At 42.6% G+C, this 21,334-nt stretch overlaps 1 protein-coding gene across 1 annotated transcript in view; it reads left to right on the top strand.

Moving 5' to 3' along the window:
- The window catches only part of C2CD2L (C2CD2 like), a 56,259-nt gene that overhangs the window by 14,235 nt on the left and 20,690 nt on the right, over positions 1 to 21,334 (top strand). Inside the window, exons 5-10 of the mRNA XM_088444584.1 lie at positions 24 to 131; positions 248 to 347; positions 4,928 to 5,048; positions 5,245 to 5,309; positions 5,394 to 5,521; positions 5,705 to 5,876. Coding sequence (XP_088300710.1) covers positions 24 to 131; positions 248 to 347; positions 4,928 to 5,048; positions 5,245 to 5,309; positions 5,394 to 5,521; positions 5,705 to 5,876 — 694 coding nt within the window. The remainder of the gene's footprint in view (positions 1 to 23; positions 132 to 247; positions 348 to 4,927; positions 5,049 to 5,244; positions 5,310 to 5,393; positions 5,522 to 5,704; positions 5,877 to 21,334) is intronic.

Below are 21,334 nucleotides of genomic sequence, written 5' to 3'. Positions count from 1 at the left end.
GGTAGCTGTCTCTTTGCACACAGAATGATGGAGGTGCAGAGCTCTGCACAGTCCAAGATTTAATACAGAATACGCTGCTCACTGCAGAGCCTGCTATGATGTTCAACTTAAAAACTCACGATGGTGATACGGTGAGCCATTTGCTAATAAATATATATATATATATATATATATATATATATATATTTCACCTTTCTTATAATAGTATAAAGGGGTAAAAATAAGTAAAAATATATGTCCTGCACAGGGTGCCTGCAACAGGCTATCGGCATCCCCATCTAGAACAGAGGGCTGCAAACTTCTCATTCGCCAGCTGCGACTTCAAGATGTGTTTCTGCCAGACACGGGTAGGTCTTTATTACTTCTTATGACTTTGTCATTCTCGCACTATTGAATCTGGTACAATAGTCTTACGGCACACTGCCCTCTTGCTGGGATGTAAGTCGAACGGAGATAAAATTGCCACCATTGAATGGTACTAGAGGCATTTTCACATGACATTGGATTGTTTGGAAGTTTTTTCTCATTCATCACAATAACATAACTGATGTTTAGAGTTATCAACTTCTCTGATCTGGGTTATGGTGTAAACATTACAATCTGCATGTCCTATCAAAGAATTGGGCATGTGCGGGGAAGTAGAAATGGATGCAAGTTGCAGGCAATGGCAAATGCACAAATATTTTGTCATGGTCTGTTTTCTCTTGGTGTGTGACTGTGCACAAACTGTTTCCATATGGTATCTGCGTGTCCGCGAAAAATCTAATGTTTCTAATATAGGCTATTTAGAACCTGAAATAAAATAGACCCTAAGTAACGGATAAATACATAAACACTCTCCTTGAGCTTCTGAGCAGCACATATTTAGTAACTGTAATGTAATAATTATGTATACACAATCTCCACCACATCACGTGATCTATATGTATACTTTGACATGCTCTCAGAACAGAGAGCTGAATCAGTAAGTCCATTACAGCCTAAGTTCTTCCTTAATCAAGTTGTCTGGTTTCCTATTGTCCTCAAATATAAATATATCTGATTTGTAAACAAGACTTGGGGTCAACAGAGTGGTAAGTACATCTCGCGTACAGGGAAAAGACTGCTGAGATAAAGAGCAAGTGTTCACTAGTAGTCTTCGTTCTTCAGTGATGCTTCAGTCTTCAGTCAGTCCAGCTGGAGCCTGTAGCCCACTCTAGTCCTGACATTCTGTTCTTCCAGGTTGCAGAGAGCAAAAGACTATCTAAGAGACTACCGAATACCGGACTGTTCCTCCTCATCCCAGAGGGAGTAGACAACCTCCCAGATACCTCTCACTTTCTAAGTGAAGTAGGTAATCCGTGGGCTAAATGATGCGTCTCGCTAGAATTGAGTAAACGTGGCGCTGCTCCACCATATACTGTGACGTGATTTCGGTACCACGCCCAGTTACTTCCCTACTGGATTCCCATTTTAGCATACTCCTGGACTCCACAGTACATTTTAAAAGTGGGCAAGTTTGGTGTGTTGTTTTATATGCCACCCAAATCTCCACTTCATTCATAAGTTCAAATAAGCACTTACGGGTCCATATACTAAAGGGAGATAAGGGACCAAAACCAAAAAGACAAAGAAAATCCCTGTACATAATGCGTATCAAAATGTACTAAGGGGATTTCTCTGCCTTCTGCCTGCTAGTACTAACAGCAGGTTCCAATATCGCTCTGCTATAGGACACTTATCATAGGTGCCTATCTGTTACGAAACAGAAATGTCACTTACCGTTGATTGTCATCTCCAGCGCCAGCTTTGTCACCTCCAGCTGCCAATATCTCATTATTTTCATTGTAGAAGCAGGAAGTAACTTTAGCCAGAATCAATAAAGTTTGTATTAATAAAAAAAAAAAAAAAAAAAAGTAACTGATGCAGCTCAGTGGGAGAGAGGTGAGATTCTACAGTCTTTGCTCAGCTGTCCGACACCTCCGAGGGGTGACTTGGCATTCACTCTCCTTGGCGGGTCTATTTTTAGTAAACCGCATGGTAGCCTCCTCCTGCTTCTCACCAATAGCAGGTGAAGCAGGGGCAGTATTCATGCCGCGGTCAGAAGAGTGTTAGTACATAGATATTCCAGTCTAAGGGGGAGATGTATTAACGGCGACATCGCCGTTGCGGTACATCCCCCCCGACTTCGAGTACATACCGCGGTTCATTACCGCATGCGCAGAAGGCCGCGGGGGCTCATGGGAGGGATCCGATTGGATCCCCCCCGGCCCCGAGCGTCGCGCTAAGAAGACCAGAGGCTTCTATTGGGTAACGCCTCCTGAAGGTGGCGTTACCTAGCGACGCGAAGCAGCAGAATGCAGTATGTATTAAGCATTCTGCTGCTTAATACATACGGGGAATGCGGTAAAACCCCCGAAAACGGCATTTTCGGGGGTTTTACCGCATTTTGCCGTTAATACATCTCCCCCTTGGTTAGAAAAGTTTAAGCCAGATAGCCAATCTCAAAGGATGTAGACTGCACTGAACCCAGCAAGATGGATGAGATTGACTGGGCCAATGGGCAAAGTTCCTATGAGCATGTGCAGCTTACTTCTTCCCTGGATGGAACAGATCTCTCCCTTACAAATATGTATAACTTGCATAACATGGATGTTGCATATTAATTGTTCAGCATCAGGGGGGGTTATCTATGAGTATGCTGTCTGAAATTGGGATTCAAAACCAATATAACACTAAAATATAACAAATATAAAGTATTGGTAATTCGCATAGAGCTGTTTCAAAGGGCACACTTTCTCCTGTGATCCTTGTCAGTAGTGCACACTGACTGGCTGAATACAGATGCATCCTGTTCAAATGCCCTACAGTATAATGTCTTTACAAACAGCTTTGGCATTCTACACTATGGGGCATATTCAATTTGAGGCGAAAAGTCAGAAGTCGGACTATTCGCCATCATCGCCGTTTTTTCCTGGGATAATGTATCGGGTGCGTGCCTGCTTACCCCTGTATTCAATTAGGATCCGGCGAAAATGGGACCCGGCGGAAAGGTAAGTATCGTAACTATAGGGGAAAGCAGCCTATCACCCCCCCCCCCCGCCCCCAAAAGATGGTCTGACATTGGGGATCACTATGGGTACCCCCGATTTGGCCTGCTGAAGGTAATCGGGGATTTGAAATAGCCACGGCAGGTGCATAAATTCACCTGTGAAGAATAGTATTTATATATTTTAATTTTTTTTTGGGGGGGGGAAATAACTATGCCCATCAAATTTGGGGTACATGACAATGGGTGCAAGCATATTTTTAAGTCCCTAAAATTTATTTTTTACAATTCTTCAACAATGCACCTGTCGCAACCACCAGCATTCTAGAAAACACCTGCCGCATACATGGGAACCCCCCCCTGAGGCTATTTCATTAGTTTTTAAGTTTGTTCCCCAACATTTTTTGTTCGCTCAACAAAATTTGGGTTGTCATGAGGATTTTTTTTTTTTTTTTTTATACACAGATTACATTAAGGGGACATTCCCAAGGCTGCAGATTATTTCTTTTTTATTCTGCACCCCAAAACCCCAAATCTGCATTTTTTTTTCGCCACCTAAACAGTGATGAAAATTTATCCCCGTTTTTTTAACAAAGACTTTGAAATTGAATATGGGAATAAGTGTAACTGGCGAAAATGATGTCATTGGCGATAAATTATCGCCGATAACTGACTTTTCGCCTCTAATTGAATATGGCCTAAAAATCAATAAACATTTATACATAGAATATTATACTTTTATGGAACTCGCCTGGCACCGTTTTAAGAACTCTGCAGGCATAATACTTAGGAATGGCTGTTAACAGATAAAACATTTGAGGCCATTGTTTTGTGTTCTATGATACCTGCAAATTGTAGCCACAGATCCATGTCTGCTTTCTGAAACTCAAAGACTGAGCTTATCATCTTCCCACCCTCCCGCATAACCTCAAGCTTCTTACACAGCACTCACCTTATATCTCCCATTTAGATCTCTGAACTGATCTCCCTTCACACTCTCTCCATCTCCCTATCCGACTCTCCACCTCTGTACGAAACTTTCAACAGGAACTCAAGTCCCACTTCTTCACCAATACCGTAATAGACCTGGAAGAGTTGTTACATTATTATAGATGCAGATATTAAAGATACAAAATATACGTTGGTGAATCTGTATCCCCCTAACACTACTACGGGAGAATTTCTTCGCTCCTTATTGCAGATTTTGATTTTCAGGTTCTCATACCCTCTGGTCCTCTTAAGCTTTGTGGTTCTTTAACCCCCCCCCCCCCCCTACCCAAGCCCAAGTCTTGGTAATAGAAGCATGGTGTGGATACTTTTTGCTGTGTCTGTGGTCCATGCATCCTGTACAACAGATCCATAAGACCCTAAGCATTTTACTTAAAAAATTTAAAATATAAACATTTGCACCTACTAAAACTTACTTGAACAAAATACATTATTCATCCACCTTTATTTGTTGAAAAATCCACACAATTTCCTTCTGGCCTTTCTGTAACATCGAGCTCGCCAAGCTAATGTGTGTGTAAAGTATGCCCTCTTCAAGTTACATTGGTAAACTCTGGTGCCACTTTTACTGGGTGCTATAATCTAAAACCTTATTTTTTATATTTAATTTTAAAAAATCGAAGTAATATTTAGCGATATCCTTGAGTTTGCATCAGTATATAATTATGTATACAGTACATAAAGAAGTACAGCAACTAAGTTTTATTGATTTGGATTTAAAAGGCAAAGTATTATAAATCGTTTAACATGGTTAAGGTTTTTACTGAATGCGCTGTTGGCATTTTGTCTGACTGTAATGGTCGTTTTACTGATTTAAATGTTCCTTTTTTAAACTTTTTTTTTTCTTTTCTCCTTTGTACTTTTCCTTCGTTTACGGTGGACCTCCCTCAGATGTTGAGTTGATGTGTGAAGCAGAGTTGGATAACCCCGGCCAGAGGAAAAATACACGCAGCGTCCGGGTACAGAAAAAAGGGCAGATCCATAACGTCTCATGGAGTGAGGAGATGACATTGTGAGCAGCTGCAGGTGTAAGGGGTAACTGGGATTGGGCTACAAAATGGGTATCATATGTGTTTGCTTGAGCAAAGCTGTTTTGTAATTGTGTGACTGAGTTTTAAATTATCTGCTTTGAATCTGATCTGTGTTTTAATTATTTAAAAAAATGTTTGATTCAATGAATGGAGCTAAGTGTTGTTCTGCTCATACAGTGACCTCACCCCTCAGAGCACTGAGCTGTCTTTGAAAGTGTGGCAGATACTCAGAAGTGCAGACAGTAAGTGATTACAACATTGACCTCTCTGTGGAATGTTGCAGGTTCTTCGACTCTTGTTCATACCTCTGTCCCTTTTCTGTGCAGATGTCCTCCTGGGACATGCCGTGGTGGCTGTGGGGTCATCTAATAAAGAGCTATGCGGAAGGCATCTGTACCCACTAATCCCAAGCTCTCTGTTGTCTAAAGTCACAGCACCAGCCATATCTGTGGAGGTGAGCAACAATAATCAGTACAAACTCTAATACCTGGATAAGAAACATACATCTCTTTAAATGTTTTTATGCACAGAAGCCAGTCCTATGCAACTCTTGCTTGTCACTTGAAATTAAAACAGACAACTTTGTCTCTTGATGATACAAGTTTTGGATAACTTGCAGTTTTGTCTTAAATCCTAGTTCCATTTCCCAGACGTAAGCCTAACGCGTGCTACTTTAGACACTTCAGCTCAGAGATTTAATATAACTCCTACGAAGAAAGTTGAGATGGATCGCACAGTGATGCCTGATGGCACTATTGTAACTACTGTGACTACCATTCAATCCCGGCTGAAGCTCGATGGCCGGATCGGTAAGTCACTCCCGCCCCCTCGCATAATGTCTTTTTAAGTAACTGTTTAGTTTGCTTACAGGTCACATTTTTTATTTATTTATTTATTTATTTTTTTAAAACATTTTATTAGTTTTAATCATTGCTTCTTATTTTTGATTACATTTCAGTACCTTTTTATTTTCAAAGTGTCTGTCTGTTTACTTTTGGATAGCTCGTTCTTAAATCTAATTTTTTCGGTGTATAGATCTAATAGGGGTTTCCCCCTGCCAGGAATTCCTGCTTATGTTCTCATAAGTATTGTTGAAGTATAGGTGCAAAACCTGTTCTGCCCTACTTACTCTCTAAGGATGTATGGATTGATAGGTCTACATTAAGTAGGTCGACATTCACATGGTCAGCACAAAAAAAGGTAGAAACATTTTTCCTTTGTAATTTTAGCCTAAACCTAACCATCATGAAACACCAGGTGCCAACCTTTTTTTGTCAACCTTTTAACCCTATCGATCTATTGACTGCCTACCTTTTTAGTGTAGACCATCCATCCAGATAACCATAGAGGTTCCTTGTGGACTTTGGCACTTTAAAATATTCAATCTGCTTTTCTTCCATTTTTATTTATTTTATTTTTTGTGTGTTTTGTTTCCTTGCTCCAGACCCTACAGGATGGGGTGTTTGATTTGTGACCCTGATAATAAATATAAGCTGCGTTAGCAGCACTACAGCAATCCTATTTTATTTACAAAATTATCAATCTTTATGAATATACATGTAGAAACCTGCCATATACAGTCAGGTGCATAAATATTGGGACAGTGACAGAATTTTCATATTTTGGCCTCTATTCACCACCACAATGGCTTTGAAATGAAACAAACAAGATGTGCTTTAACTGCAGACTTTCAGATTTAATTTGAGGGTAATTACATCCAAATCAGGTGAACAGTGTAGGAATTACAACGGTTTCTATATGTGCCTCCCACTTTTTAAGGGGCCAAAAGTAATGGGACTATCAACTCAAAAGCTATTTCATGGACAGGTGTGGGCTATTCCCTTGTTATTTCATTATCAATTAAGCAGTTAAAAGGTCTGGAGTTGATTCTAGGTGTGACATTTGCATTTGGAATCAATTGCTGTCGACTCTCAATATGAGATCCAAAGAGCTGTCACTATCAGTGAAGCAAGCCATAATTAGGCTGAAAAATCAAAACAAACCCATCAGAGAGATAGCAAAAACATTAGGTGTGGCCAAATCAACTGTTTGGAACATTCTTAAAAAGATAGAACGCATCGGAGAGCTCAGCAACACCAAAAGACCACGGAAAACAACTGTGGTGGATGACAGAAGAATTATTTCTCTGGTGAAGGAAAACCCCTTCACAACAGTTGGCCAAATCAAGAACACTCTCCAGGAGGTAGGTGTATATGTGTCAAAGTCAACAATCAAGAGAAGACTTCACAAGAGTGAATATAGAGGATTCACCACAAGATGTAAACCATTGGTGAGCCACAAAAATAGGAAGACCAGATTAGAGTTTGCCAAACAACATCCTATGGACAGATGAGACAAAGATCAACTTGTACCAGAGTTATGGGAAGAGAAGAGTATGGAGAAGGAAAGGAACTGCTCATGATCCAAAACATACCACCTCATTAGTGAAGCATGGTGGTGGTAGTGTCATGGTGTGGGCAAGTATGGCTGCCAATGGAACTGGTTCCCTTGTATTTATTGGTGATGTGACTGCTGACAAAAGCAGCAGAATGAATTCTGAAGTGTTTCGGGCAATATTATATGCTCATATTCAGTCAAATGCTTCAGAACTCATTGGACGGCGTTTCACAGTGCAGATGGACAATGACCCGAAGCATACTGCAAAAGCAACCAAAGCGTTATTTAAGGCTAAAAAGTGGAATGTTATGCAATGGCCAAGTCAGTCCCCTGACCTGAATCCGATTGAGCATGCATTTCACTTGATGAAGACAAAACTGAAGGGAAAATGCCCCAAGAACAAGCAGGAACTGAAGACATTTGCAGTAGAGGCCTGGCAGAGCATCACCAGGGATGAAACCCAGCGTCTGGTGATGTCTATGCGTTCCAGACTTCAGGCTGTAATTGCCTGCAAAGGATTTGCAACAAAGTATTAAAAAGTGAAAGTTTGATTTAGGATTGTTTAGTTTGTCCCATTACTTTTGGCCCCTTAAAAAGTGGGAGGCACATATAGAAACCGTTGTAATTCCTACACCGTTCACCTGATTTGGATGTAATTACCCTCAAATTAAATCTGAAAGTCTGCAGTTAAAGCACATCTTGTTTGTTTCATTTCAAAGCCATTGTGGTGGTGAATAGAGGCCAAAATATGAAAATTCTGTCAATGTCCCAATATTTATGCACCTGACTCTATTTATATTGTATTTATAAGAGCCTCTTTTTACAGCAAAATATTAATGGAAAAATAGATGTGCAAAAAAATGGACAATGATTAACTGTACACTGCACATAAACGTATATAATTTCAACGAATAGCCTTGATGTAGTCATGGATTATTATAACCCTATCGTTAATATCTCCACTTTTTATTCACATTTGTGGGAAAATGCTCCCAATTGGTTTAATATGTGACACTGTTATATTCTGCTCTAATGGTTACAGTGTAGTTTCTGCTTAAGCAGGAGAGGATTCTTCATTTAAACATGTAAAACGTTGTTATGTTTGATACGACACCTTCACTTTAGGACCTAAACCACCATGCATAGAATAAAGATGGCTATCTGCCTTCATACATTGTGTATTTAATGTAACGTAGATCAACATATAACTGAAATATTCCTTCTAAATCTACAACAATACAATCGTCCAATAGATTTTAATGTCTCCTATATTATAGCATTCTTATGTTTTCTTAACAAAATATGCTCTAATATCTCTGCCTCATTCTAGATACAATATGGCACTATGGGTTAGTCCGCTAGTAGCTGGCTGCTGGTACTCCGATTCATGCAGTACCCAAACAGCATAGCTCCTCCTTCAGCTGGCCAGATGTCTGCTTTGGCTGAGCTATAATGCATGTACTTTACTACTTTGCATTGTTGTAACCCAGTCAAAGCGGACACCTGGCCAGATGACTCTGCGCCTTCTTTATACCTCAGCTGCAGTGCTTAAAGTTGCCGTTAATTGGTTTGCGGATTGGTGCGATTACTGCAACTCTTTCTTGCTGGGTCGCTGTATGTGTTGGTGCACTGTTCACTTTTATTTTTGTGATTGTGTACGCCGTGTGTATTTTGTCACTTTACCTGTCATGTCTGATAAATGGAGTATTATGCAAGCCCAAATGTGGAGGTGCTTCATTGGTAACTTTTTACATCTGTGCATAATGTTATTCTACAGTAGGTGGCCTAGATGTTGTGCACATCCGAGGGAGTGGTCACCTGTCTGGCTGAGCTAGCCTGGGCTAAACCCCTGGTGCAGTACATTGCTGGGCTTATGCAGCTTGCTACTTGGCCTCTGGGTTTAGGCATGTTGTCTGCCCTTTTACCTCCTTCACCTAATGCTCTAGCAAATGATCCATTGCATACCAGTACATTTGGTCAGCAGACCTCTTGGCAACACCAATGCTTGGCTAAGTTGGCACAAAGTCTCGTAAAGTTCTTTGTTCATAGATTTACGCTATATTTAAAAAAAAAATATATATTTTTTTTGATTGTCGGCAGATTTGCTTGCCGGATTTAAGATGGCAATGGTGTTGAAAGCAAATCCAGTTGTGTTTACTAAATATAGCCCTAATACTGCACAGTCCTGTCTTGGTCTTGACCTGGGGAGGGTCTAACTTGGAGTGGCCTTCACGGGTAGAAGGTGAGTTAGTGGAGGAATTTGATACTGAGAATCTCTTGTTTGTTTTCACAGTGCTTCTGCTAAACAGCATGTGTTACATGTTGAGTGCGAGCGATTAATAAGCCACTGCAATTCTGATGCCACTTTATTTAAGATGGTATGGGTTTTATTTTTTTCTTAAATGAAAAGTGCTGGTCTGGAAATAAAAGCGAGACCTAGGTCAGACTCCGCTTGCGTCTGCAAGGCTGTGGAAAATGGTTAGAGCAGTGTTACCTCAGGGAGCACTAACAGTGCATGTTTTTCAGGTCTCCTCACAGAATCACAAGTGAAATAATTAGCTCCACCTGTGGATGATTTTAAATGTGTCAGCCAGTAATACACCTGTGCTACAACAGGATGCACTGTAATACCCCTTTTCCACCAAAATTCCGAGTCTGACCCGGAGTTGGAACAGGGTTCCTATCCGGATCAGACCCGGAATTTAACCGGCGCCAAATTGGGATATTCCCTAGTCGGCGCCGCTCACACTGCGGTCAGGTCTGCATAGATCCGGCCTTTCCGGCGTGAAAGTGGACGCTTAGAGATGACGTCATCTCCAAGCGCCACTGAAGCCGGACCAATCGGCCTGCTTGCGGCGCACTGCAGGTCATCAAGACCCGGAGTGCGCCGTACACGCAGCAGGGTTTCACGGGCTATGCCCGTGTTAAACCCTGCTATTTACCTGGGTTGGATTGTTGGGTCACTCGACCCGGCGATCCAACCCTCACCCCTTTTACACCAAGGAGCTGCCCGGGTTAACCCTGCAATAACCCGGGTTTTAGCTCCGGTGTAAAGGGGTATTAGTGTCCCTGAGGAGTTTCGGAAGCACTAGTTAGGGCAACCCTTAGAAACTTGGCAGTCAGAGTGCTTGGGTCTGTATACGCTAACCTGCTAATATATTCGGAAAGCATCCGATTATTACCAGGACTTCAGCTTTTTGGCATCCGCTGTCTGGATTCAGATTAGACTGGAGTAATTTACTTTTTCTGGTGATGTCTTATTTGTCCTGGACCTAGATGTGATCATTAGCAGACCTTAAGCAGGAATTTTACCCAAATTAACTGTTTTTGGTCTTCCGCCATGCCAGTAAAGGAAATATACCCAATGTCAAGTAGACGCTGAATGGCTTTAAATCATCTTCTTTTCCACTAGCACGCGGAACTAGACAAGGTTGTCCTCTTTCATCGGCACTGTTTGCCATTACAATCAAGCCCCTAGCTTGCTTATTATGATCGCATCAGGGTATGCAGGGATTTGATATGGGCTCAAGGACAGATGCATTGACATAATATGCAGATTATTTATTGTTTATTAAGGATTCAGTTTTCTATGCCCATAGTCCTTGATCTTCTTAATCAATATGGTAGTTTCTCAGGTCTGTATATAAATTGGACTATCTTGTATCCTTCCACTAAAGGGGTTCATGTCCGGCTAATCCCTTACTTACCTTCCCAGTACAGTGGGTAGACAAATTTGAAATATTTGGCCACATGGGTTTCAAATACATCTCAAGATTACATTCAGTATAACATTAATTCTCAATTGGAACATTTAAAACAAAGTTGAGAAGCTGGATAAAACTACCCTTATCTGTAACTGGTCGAGTTAATTTAATCAAGATGGTGATACAGAAAACATACTCCTGAAATTATTGTAATTCTCCTTTTATATCTCCCAATAGCAATTTTAGACAGTTTGGTTTAGTCTTTGATTTCAGCTGAAAAGTGGGCCTGAATAAAGCTTAATGTACTGACAAGGCCTAGAAAAAGGGGTGGACTTGCGCTACACCATTTTCGTTTTATATTATGCTGCCCAGTTGACTCACCTATGGTTGTGGATTAGAGATCTGAATTCGTTAGCATTGCCTAAATTAATGGTTTCAACAACATCGTTACAGATGTTGAGTGTTAAGGAGTTTTGTAATAACATTTCTCTTATTACCCAAGCGACTCGCGTTTGGGAATTTGCTATGAAGCCGTTGGGTGAAGGGGAGCTTCGATCCGGATATACCTCTTTACACTCTAATATGTTGCCCGAATTAGAGGGAATTCAGGTCCGTGAGGTTTGGAGTGAGTGGGGAGTGTTTTCAGTGGGTCAACTATAGTCCTCAGGGGTGTTTTTAAATCCTTCTCCCAGTTACGAGAGTTTAGCATTCCCACTGCTTATTATTTATGATTTCTTCAGTTAAGGCATGTGTTGTCTGCTCAATTTTCGGGGGTCCCCCAGATATTGACTCTTCTGTAAAAAAGCGTATAATGTCTACTGACTCGCATAGATCTTTATCCAAATTTTATTCTTTTTTGCTGGATGCTTATCATGCAGAGGAGTTATTGGATCTTAGAACTAAATGGGAGAATGATTCGGGGGCCATATGCGAGGATGAGTGTAAAATGGCATCGAAATGCCCACCGGTATCTACGGTTTCCATTAGTTTTTAACAAAAGCAACTGTTTGTTTATATTGCATAGGGTACTGTATATATTACTCCAATACATTTACATAAATTTGGTGGTAGGACAAACTGTAAATGCATAGCCAATGACTGTACTTTCTTACATATGGTATGGGATTGTCCACGGGTTCTACATTTTTGGACTCCAGTAATAGGAGTTGTATCAGATACTGCAGTTCTGAGGACACTAAACAATATATTGTGTAATTATGCAGCCTGGCTAAAGTATGTATAGCTGGGATGACCCAGGAAGGTCCAGTGGTTAAACAATAGATATCGTTCGTTAATACCACACTGGCCCACGAGAAGTACTCATATTTGGTCAGACAAGTTGAATCCAAGTTTGATAAAGTTTGGTATGCATTTACAGTTTGGGTTAAGTGGCTCAGTTCAAAATATTTTACACATTTCTCAGAGTTAGATTCATCTAATGTGTCCATTTAGCAGATTTTTTTTTGTTTTAGACGGGGGTTGCAGGGCGAGAGGAGAGAAAATATTATTTTATTTTATATATAATCTTTTTTTTGTTTTTTCTCTCTTGTTTTGTGTTTATGTACTGTATATAGTTAACACCTAAGATGTGTATGTTGTCTGAGCTAATATCTGTTGTTTTTTTTATATGGGAAAATGTAATAAAAGAATTTTGAGTTTATAAAAAAAAAAAAAAAAAAAAGACACTTCTCCTTTTGGAGTACAGCATGCATGGAAACATGCTTAGTCTTCAAAGAAGCCAATGACTGCCACTCATATAGTATATAGTATAGTACATGTTTCATCGCTACTGCCCTTTCTGTGGACCATACAAAGTTCCAGACCATGGGAAAAGCCATTCACACTTTATTAATCATGAAGGTAACTTGTATCGCTGCCTATAGAACAGAGGCAAAAGGCCTTCTATTATGGTCCAATGAAACAAACTGATACTTTCGTACCGTTTTGAACTTCAATACCCTCAGCACCTAGGTTCATGTGGACAGGTTCAAGATGGAGTAGTTGCAACTTGTTAACAGCAGCATGAAACCTGATGAGTTCACTGTATTGTTGTATGTCTGGGATGTTTATTTGCATATTCCAATTTGGAATACTAACCAATCTCTTTTCTTCTTCAGGGTCCATAGGGCTCCACAGGGGGACAATGGGGTGTAGGTGGTACTTGGAGGACCGGACACCAACAGCAAGGATATTTTTAATCCCAGGATGTTCCGGTCCTTCCCCCTATACCCTGCCCACAGCCTGGTGTCAGCAGGAGCTGGATGACTGTTAGAACAGTGGGGCTGCTATTAAGCAGCCCAAGCTTTATCTTTCTTGATTTATTAGAATTTTTAATACAGAGCAAGCAGCGCTAGACAGTACTCTGGACGTCTGCACTGCTGCTCCTTCACCCTTCCGCAACTCCAGCCCTGGCTAGGTACTCTCGTCAGGGCTTCGGGGGGACCTAGCTAGCAGGACTCCATGGACCCCAGACTGCAGCTGGGACTCAAGGGGACAGGTAAGACTGGTCCCCGCGTCTATGCGCAGCCTTACCTCCGGTCTCAGGAGACAGACTATAGGCGGTGATGTGGACACCTATTCGTCTGGGACTCCACTAGACCACCATGGTATAACCTATACTGGCGCAGGGAACCGCTAAGGCCAGGGATACGATGGTTGATGTCAGCATAGGGGAGAAGGCCCTCTCCCTGCGGCCCCGCCCCCAGCTCAGGGCGCTATTCCACTGTGGTCTTGCCGCCGCTAAGCTGCTCCTCTCACCCTCCGTCCCTTCAGAGACTCACTGCAGCCATTTTCTGCATCGGGTCTCCGGGAACGCTGGGTCTGGTCTCCCTGTATACCTCTCCCAGGAGCCAGGTTATACAGCGCTATTTCCTACCAGCCAATGTGGTCTGTGTAGTTGAATTTAGTGTCCACTGCAGATATATTGTATGCTCTGCATTGTATGTGACTTGTGTTAGCGCTGCTGTCTGCTTATTTCTTCTTCAGGGTCCATAGGGGGTCCACAGGGTTGACCCTGGGGTATAGCTGGATCTGAATCCACGGGCACCACGCAGTTAAAGCTTTAGCTTCCAGGATGCACTCTGTCCATCCTCCTCTATACCCCGCCCCCGAGCCACAGGCACCTCAGTTTAAGTTGGTTGCCGGTCGGAGTCGGGTCACCGTTTGCACAGGGGGGCTGATTAGCAGCCCCATACCTTTTTGATTTTTTTTTTTTAAGTTCTTAGTTTTTATTTTACTTTTGGACTCTTCAGAGCGGCAGCGTCGGACTGTCCAGCGGACGTCCAAGCTGCCACTCCTACACCCCGCCGGCGATGCGACGCCAGTACAGATCTGGGGATCACTGCGGGACCCCATGGTCTGTGCTAGCCGGACTCTCAGGACTGCTGCCGGATCGACGGGCACTGGTAAGAACTCGCGGGTCACCGCTTGTGGTGACCCACCTGTGCATGCAGTCCTTTTGCCTCCGGTCTCTGGGGACAGACCAGAGGCGCTGGCAGTGGCGGTGGGCCACCCATACCCCGCGCGTCCACTGGACCACCAGGGATTTAATGCGCCAAGCGGGAGCCGGCATCCTGGGGGTTAATAGCCGGCCAGGGGAGGCAGCCTTCTCTGTTGAGCGGCTCCTCAGCTAAGTGCGCCTTTCCGCTCGGGTCTGGCGTCGCTGAGCTGCTCTCCTCCTACGACCACACCCCCTCTGAGTTCTCCGGTGGTCATCTTCTCCTGGTTGCATCGCAGATCTCTTGGGCAGCGTGCGGAGCGGTCCCCCTGTATACCTCTCCCCTGCAGGGACAGTGTATGCAGCACTATAGCCCTCCCAGAAGCTGAATCTGGGCAGGTTGATTGTAGTGTCAAGGTGCAGTGAGTATTACTTCTGCATGGTATGTGACTTTTACAAGCGCTGACTGTCTGTGTTCTTTTCTAATTATCTGTCCGTCTATGCCTATCCCTTTCCTTCTCCTACAGCCCTAACAGGTGTGTGAGGGAAGGGCTTTCCTTTGATCTCACTTATATAAATTCAAGTATTTGTGAGGTCTGTCACGTACAGTTGTGTGCTACACGGTACCATATCTGCTGACCTGGGTGTTGCATGCTGGTGGGTTCCCAAGTTGTGTGCTACGTACTTCCCAGTGTATATGTGTGTGTGTGTGTGTGTGTGTGTGTGTGTGTGTGTGTATGTATATGTAATATATATTATGAAAACAAAGGTGGAGAGAGAGAGCGCCTCCTAGTGCAATACAATAATATTTCTGTGACCTACACCAGAAGTAATCACCCTCTGTGCAGATGGGGGTGTACCTTGTATAGTGGAATACACCACTTATGAATCGGCAAGAACAACCACAGAGAATCTTCCAATTTCCTATCTCTGGAGACCACAAAGTATCTCACTCCATTAGAACATGGTATATAAGCATAAGGAGAAAAACAGAAAGACCATAGTGTAATACTACACACACAAGTTTATTACACACTAATAAGCATATCAAATGTCCGTACATGAAAGACAGAATATCAAAGCTTATCTGTAGATATGTGTCGCTGGTAGTGGATCACCTGTCATGCCACACACCACCTCAACGCGTTTCGTCCGTTACATTAGTTCTGGACTTCATCAGGAGGATAACAGAGGGTGCTACTTATGGTCTATATATACCCCAACCTATCAGCCTTATTAGTGGGCGTGTGTACCGCCAAAAACGTGTTCCATACCATGCGTTCCACCATCCAGGAAGTAACCTGGGCATGCGTTTCAACTCGCGGAAGTGGAAACCCCGTCACCTCTTACAGCTCCTACTGCAACCTGGAGTTCTAACCTATGTGTCCCCCGTGGTAAGGATGTACCGGCGCACTGGATAAGCCGCATCGGTCACAATGTAATCAGCTCCAGGCGCCGCTACAACCCTCTCTGGAATACACGCTTAGTATGCGGCGGCCATTTTGTCAAGTTTTTTACCTCTAGTGTTCAGCCGGCGGCCATTTTGCCTTATACTTTCGCTTATGTCAGTGCTTACAGAGAATAATTTATACAGTACATGATAGGTGGCAGGGAAATATATATAGCCAGTACAGTTTAAAGTGCATACATGAAATACATAAATGATTAAAACAATAAAATACCTAAGACAATTAAAAAATTACAAACACCATGAATAAAATCAATGTGTCACTACATATATATTTGCAATATAATCCATATTAGAGGATTATATGAACTATACAGATATAAAAATGAATGGCAATATTTATCATAAGCAATAGTATTAATAATAATTACAAAAATTATATAAAAAAAATTAATAAAAAAATATAGATCCTAGTAGTAAAATCATTGCAATAGGGCACTAAAACAATCTCAGTGAATTCACATTAAAAAAGGATTGCTCCTTTTTTAATGTCAATTAATTATCTACAGATAAGCTTTGATATTCTATCTTTCATGTACGGGCATTTGATATGCTTTTTAGTGTGTAATAAACTTGTGTGTACAGTATTACACTATGGTCTTTCTGTTTTTCTCCTTATGCTTATATACCATGTTCTAATGGAGTGAGATACTTTGTGGTCTCCAGAGATTGGAAGATTCTCTGTGGTTGTTCTTGCTGATTCATAAGTGGTGTATTCCACTGTACAAGGTACACCCCCATCTGCACAGAGGGTGATTACTTCTGGCGACGGTCACCTTTGTTTTCCAGGATTTTACGCTGTTTGAACAGTAGTACATGAGAGTAGGAGCTGCCACCCGATACATCTGGGGAGTGCGTCAGTTGATGAACATTCATTAAAACTGCATCTGATTTTACAGGACTTAGCGCCGTGTACTACACTTTTTTTTATATATATATATATATATAATATATATATATATATATATATATATATATATATATATATATATATATATATAATATATGTGAATATAAATACAATAAAATACAATTTTATTTTAGTCAGCCATGTCTGACAAGGAAGTTGAGCACTCTGCTCTCCTGTAGGCGCTGCGCTGCAGGGGTTGATAAGGAGGATTTATCACAGGATTGGCTGTGTGTGAGGTGCTATCAGTTGCCTGGTCCCTCAACTATGGGACAGGACCCTCCTTGGGCGGTGTTTTCTCAGGTGCTGGCCTCCATCGCGGATCACCTGGCGGTCCCAGCTGTTCTCCCCCATAAAGGGTTACCACATACTGCCATCCTCCCATCGCAGGGTAATTATTGTCTACCCCTGGGCCTCAGCCTGTTAATACCTATCCGGGGTTACCGCTACATATGCAGTCTCCTCTGGTAACTCAGCAGTCTGTCATTCCCTTCCAGGGACTTCCACAGGCTGGTCAACCACCTTGGGTGGATGTGTTCTCTAGTTAAGTCCAGAGTTTGGCGGCTTCATCTTCATCTTTTCAAACTATGCTAAGGAGTGACAAGCCTCAGAAGGCGTCTAAACGCCCTGTTATGTCATCCCAGTCTACGCAACTATCGGACTCTGATGCGTCCTCGGATGATTGGGATTGCCTGAGGACTCTGACTCGGATTCCCCTGTCCAGGAGGTGGAAACTTTAGTCTTCTGTTAATGTGCCAGCATTGTTGAGGGCGGTTCGATTCATTCTTGATATAGAGGATGATGCCCCGGCCCCTAAATCCAAATGCCCGAATTTCAAACAGGCAAAAGTGACTTCAGCAGTTTTTCCTCTCTCTGACCAGCTGACAGACCATGTGGCGTAGGCCTGGCAATTGCCTAGTAAGAGGTTCCAGCCGCAGAAATGTGTAGCTTCTAGTTATCCGTTACCTGCAGGTCATTGCAAAAAGTGTGAATCTCCGCCTGTGGTGGATTCTCATGTTACTCACTTAATCAAAAGTGCTACACTGCCTATGCCTTCCATTTCCTCCCTAAAGGATTCCACGGACCGGACAGTGGAGACTTGCTTGAAATCCATCTATTCTCTCTCGGGGGCTGTGGCCCGTGCATCTATGGCTATCTCCTGGGTGGCTAAGGCCATTGAGAGCTGGGCCAATGTCCTGGAGGATACCTTTCCTGAGGAAGCTCCTGAGGTCCAGAGAGCTTTAGTGGGACAGGTGAGAGATGCCGCTGCCTATATTGGTGAGGCCGCTTTGGATGCCAGTCTACTGACCTCCAGAGTCTCGGCCGCAGCTGTGTCTGCTCGTCGCTCTTTGTGGTTATGCTCTTGGAGGGCGGATGCTGATTCCAAGAAGGGCCTGGAGGCATTACCATTCAATGGAGAGATATTGTTTGGCCTCTCCACGGCTCCAAGGGTATTCACCAAAATTATGGCTGTCATGGCTACCCATCTACGGAGCCAAGGTATACGACTTCTGCCGTATCTTGATGACCACCTATTGCTGGCGAGTTCTCCGGAGGTGCTTCTACAACTGACGATAGCTTGTCTGCAAGCGCACGGGGGGCTAATAAATTGTTAAAAGTCCTCCCTAATTCCCTCGCAAAGGATGGTTCATTCGGGAGCCCTTCTGGATTCTCATCAGCAGAGGATATTTCTAACCCCAGAAAAGATCTCCTCCGTGGAACTGCGGGTGCGCAGTTGCCTGAACAGTTGCCGGGTGTCTGTTCACTCGGCAATGCGTGTTCTAGGGTCCATGGTGTCAGTGTTCGACATGGTGGAATATGCCCAGTTCCATTCCAGGCCCCTGCAGGGGCTGTTCTATCTAAATTATGTTTTCTCCGGAGGTGCACCTGTCTCTATTTTGGTGGCTTCAGGCATCTCATCTCACCAGGGGTTGCCCCTTTTGGATCCCGGACTGGGTTCTTCTCACAACATTTAATGTGCTTTATTGCACTTCTGAGGGAAAGGAGACGCCGTCATTCTGGATTAGCACCCTTTCTTATTGGTTTCAAAGCATGGAGTATGGTAATGTATATGCACACTGGTATTAGGCACAATTCTAGGTAAGTCCTTCAAGTCATATACTGTAGTGCAACTTTGGTTCATTTTTGGGGCGTGAGTCCCCCTGGATTGTATTGGTTGATCTGTCTCAGGGCACTGCATTATAACACATTTTCCTTTATAACACATTTTAACCCTTCACTGTGTGTTTAATATATACAGTCAGGTGCATAAATATTGGGACATTGACAGAACTTTCATATTTTGGCCTCTATTCACCACGACAATGGCTTTGAAATGAAACAAACAAGATGTGCTTTAACTGCAGACTTTCAGATTTAATTTGAGGGTAATTACATCCAAATCAGGTGAACGGTGTAGGAATTACAACGGTTTCTATATGTGCCTCCCACTTTTTAAGGGGCCAAAAGTAATGGGACAAACTAAACAATCCTAAATCAAACTTTCACTTTTTAATACTTTGTTGCAAATCCTTTGCAGGCAATTACAGCCTGAAGTCTGGAACGCATAGAGATCACCAGACGCTGGGTTTCATCCCTGGTGATGCTCTGCCAGGCCTCTACTGCAAATGTCTTCAGTTCCTGCTTGTTCTTGGGGCATTTTCCCTTCAGTTTTGTCTTCATCAAGTGAAATGCATGCTCAATCGGATTCAGGTCAGTGGATTGACTTGGCCATTGCATAACATTCCACTTTTTAGCCTTAAACTCTTTGGTTGCTTTTGCAGTATGCTTCAGGTCATTGTCCATCTGCACTGTGAAGCGCCGTCCAATGAGTTCTGAAGCATTTGACTAAATATGAGCATATAATATTGCCCAAATTCATTCTGCTGCTTTTGTCAGCAGTCACATCAATAAATACAAGGGAATCAGTTCCATTGGCAGCCATACATGCCCACGCCATGACACTACCACCACCGTGCTTCACTGATGAGGTGGTATGTTTTGGATCATGAGAAGTTCCTTTTCTTCTCCATACTTTTCTCTTCCCATCACTCTGGTACAAGTTGATCTTTGTCTCATCTGTCCATAGGATGTTGTTCCAGAACTATAATGGCTTTTTTAGATGTTGTTTGGCACACTCTAATCTGGTCTTCCTGTTTTTGAGGCTCACCAATAGTTTACATCTTGTGGTGAACCCTCTATATTCACTCTTGTGAAGTCTTCTCTTGATTGTTGACTTTGACACATATATACCTACCTCCTGGAGAGTGTTCTTGATTTGGCCAACTGTTGTGAAGCTGTTTTTCTTCACCAGGGAAATAATTCTTCTGTCATCCACCACAGTTGTTTTCCGTGGTCTTCCGGGTCTTTTGGTGTTGCTTAGCTCTCCGGTGCGTTCTTTCTTTTTAAGAATGTTCCATCCAGTTGATTTGGCCACACCTAATGTTTTTGCTATCTCTCTGATGGGTTTGTTTTGATTTTTCAGCCTAATGATGGCTTGCTTCACTGATAGTGACAGCTCTTTGGATCTCATATTGAGAGTCGACAGCAACTGATTCCAAATGCAAATGTCACACCGAGAATCAACTCCAGACCTTATACCTGCTTAATTGATAATGAAATAATGAGGGAATAGCCCACACCTGTCCATGAAATAGCTTTTGAGTTGATAGTCCCATTACTTTTGGCCCCTTAAAAAGTGGGAGGCACATATAGAAACCGTTGTAATTCCTACACCGTTCACCTGATTTGGATGTAATTACCCTAAAATTAAATCTGAAAGTCTGCAGTTAAAGCACATCTTGTTTGTTTCATTTCAAAGCCATTGTGGTGGTGAATAGAGGCCAAAATATGAAAATTCTGTCAATGTCCCAATATTTATGCACCTGACTATATGTACTTCACTTTTTTATTTTCATTCTTTATATGCAGCTGCAGCTGCTCCTAACTATCTCTTTACACTGCACTTTTCTTACTATGGTGGTGCCGTGGGGCAGCTTGGCTGGGCCAGTTTTGGGGGGTTCTGCTCTCTGGATTTGAACCCTAGTATGTTAGGGACCTACCCGAAAGAGGTTACCTGGATATGATGGGTAGGCCCATAACCTTGGCCATGACTATGCTAAAAACATCTATTGATTTGCAAAATTTTATTGGTCTATCTCTCTATATATATATATATATATATATAACACTTTCACTTCAGGGCTGTTGGACAGCGGAAGAAGCAATTATCCCGATCAACATTCTGGAACTTAGTGCCATGTACAGGGCCTTCCAGTTGTCAGGTCACGTTCTTCAAGGAAAAGTTGTGCAGGTTCAGTCCGACAACGCCACCACGGTGGCGTACATCAACCATC

This window comes from Taudactylus pleione, unplaced genomic scaffold, assembly GCF_031769625.1.
Source record: "Taudactylus pleione unplaced genomic scaffold, aTauple2 ptg000366l, whole genome shotgun sequence".
Lineage (NCBI taxonomy): Eukaryota > Metazoa > Chordata > Amphibia > Anura > Myobatrachidae > Taudactylus > Taudactylus pleione.
Note: the sequence above shows the minus strand (reverse complement) of the source record. Positions and strands in the feature narration are given on the sequence as shown.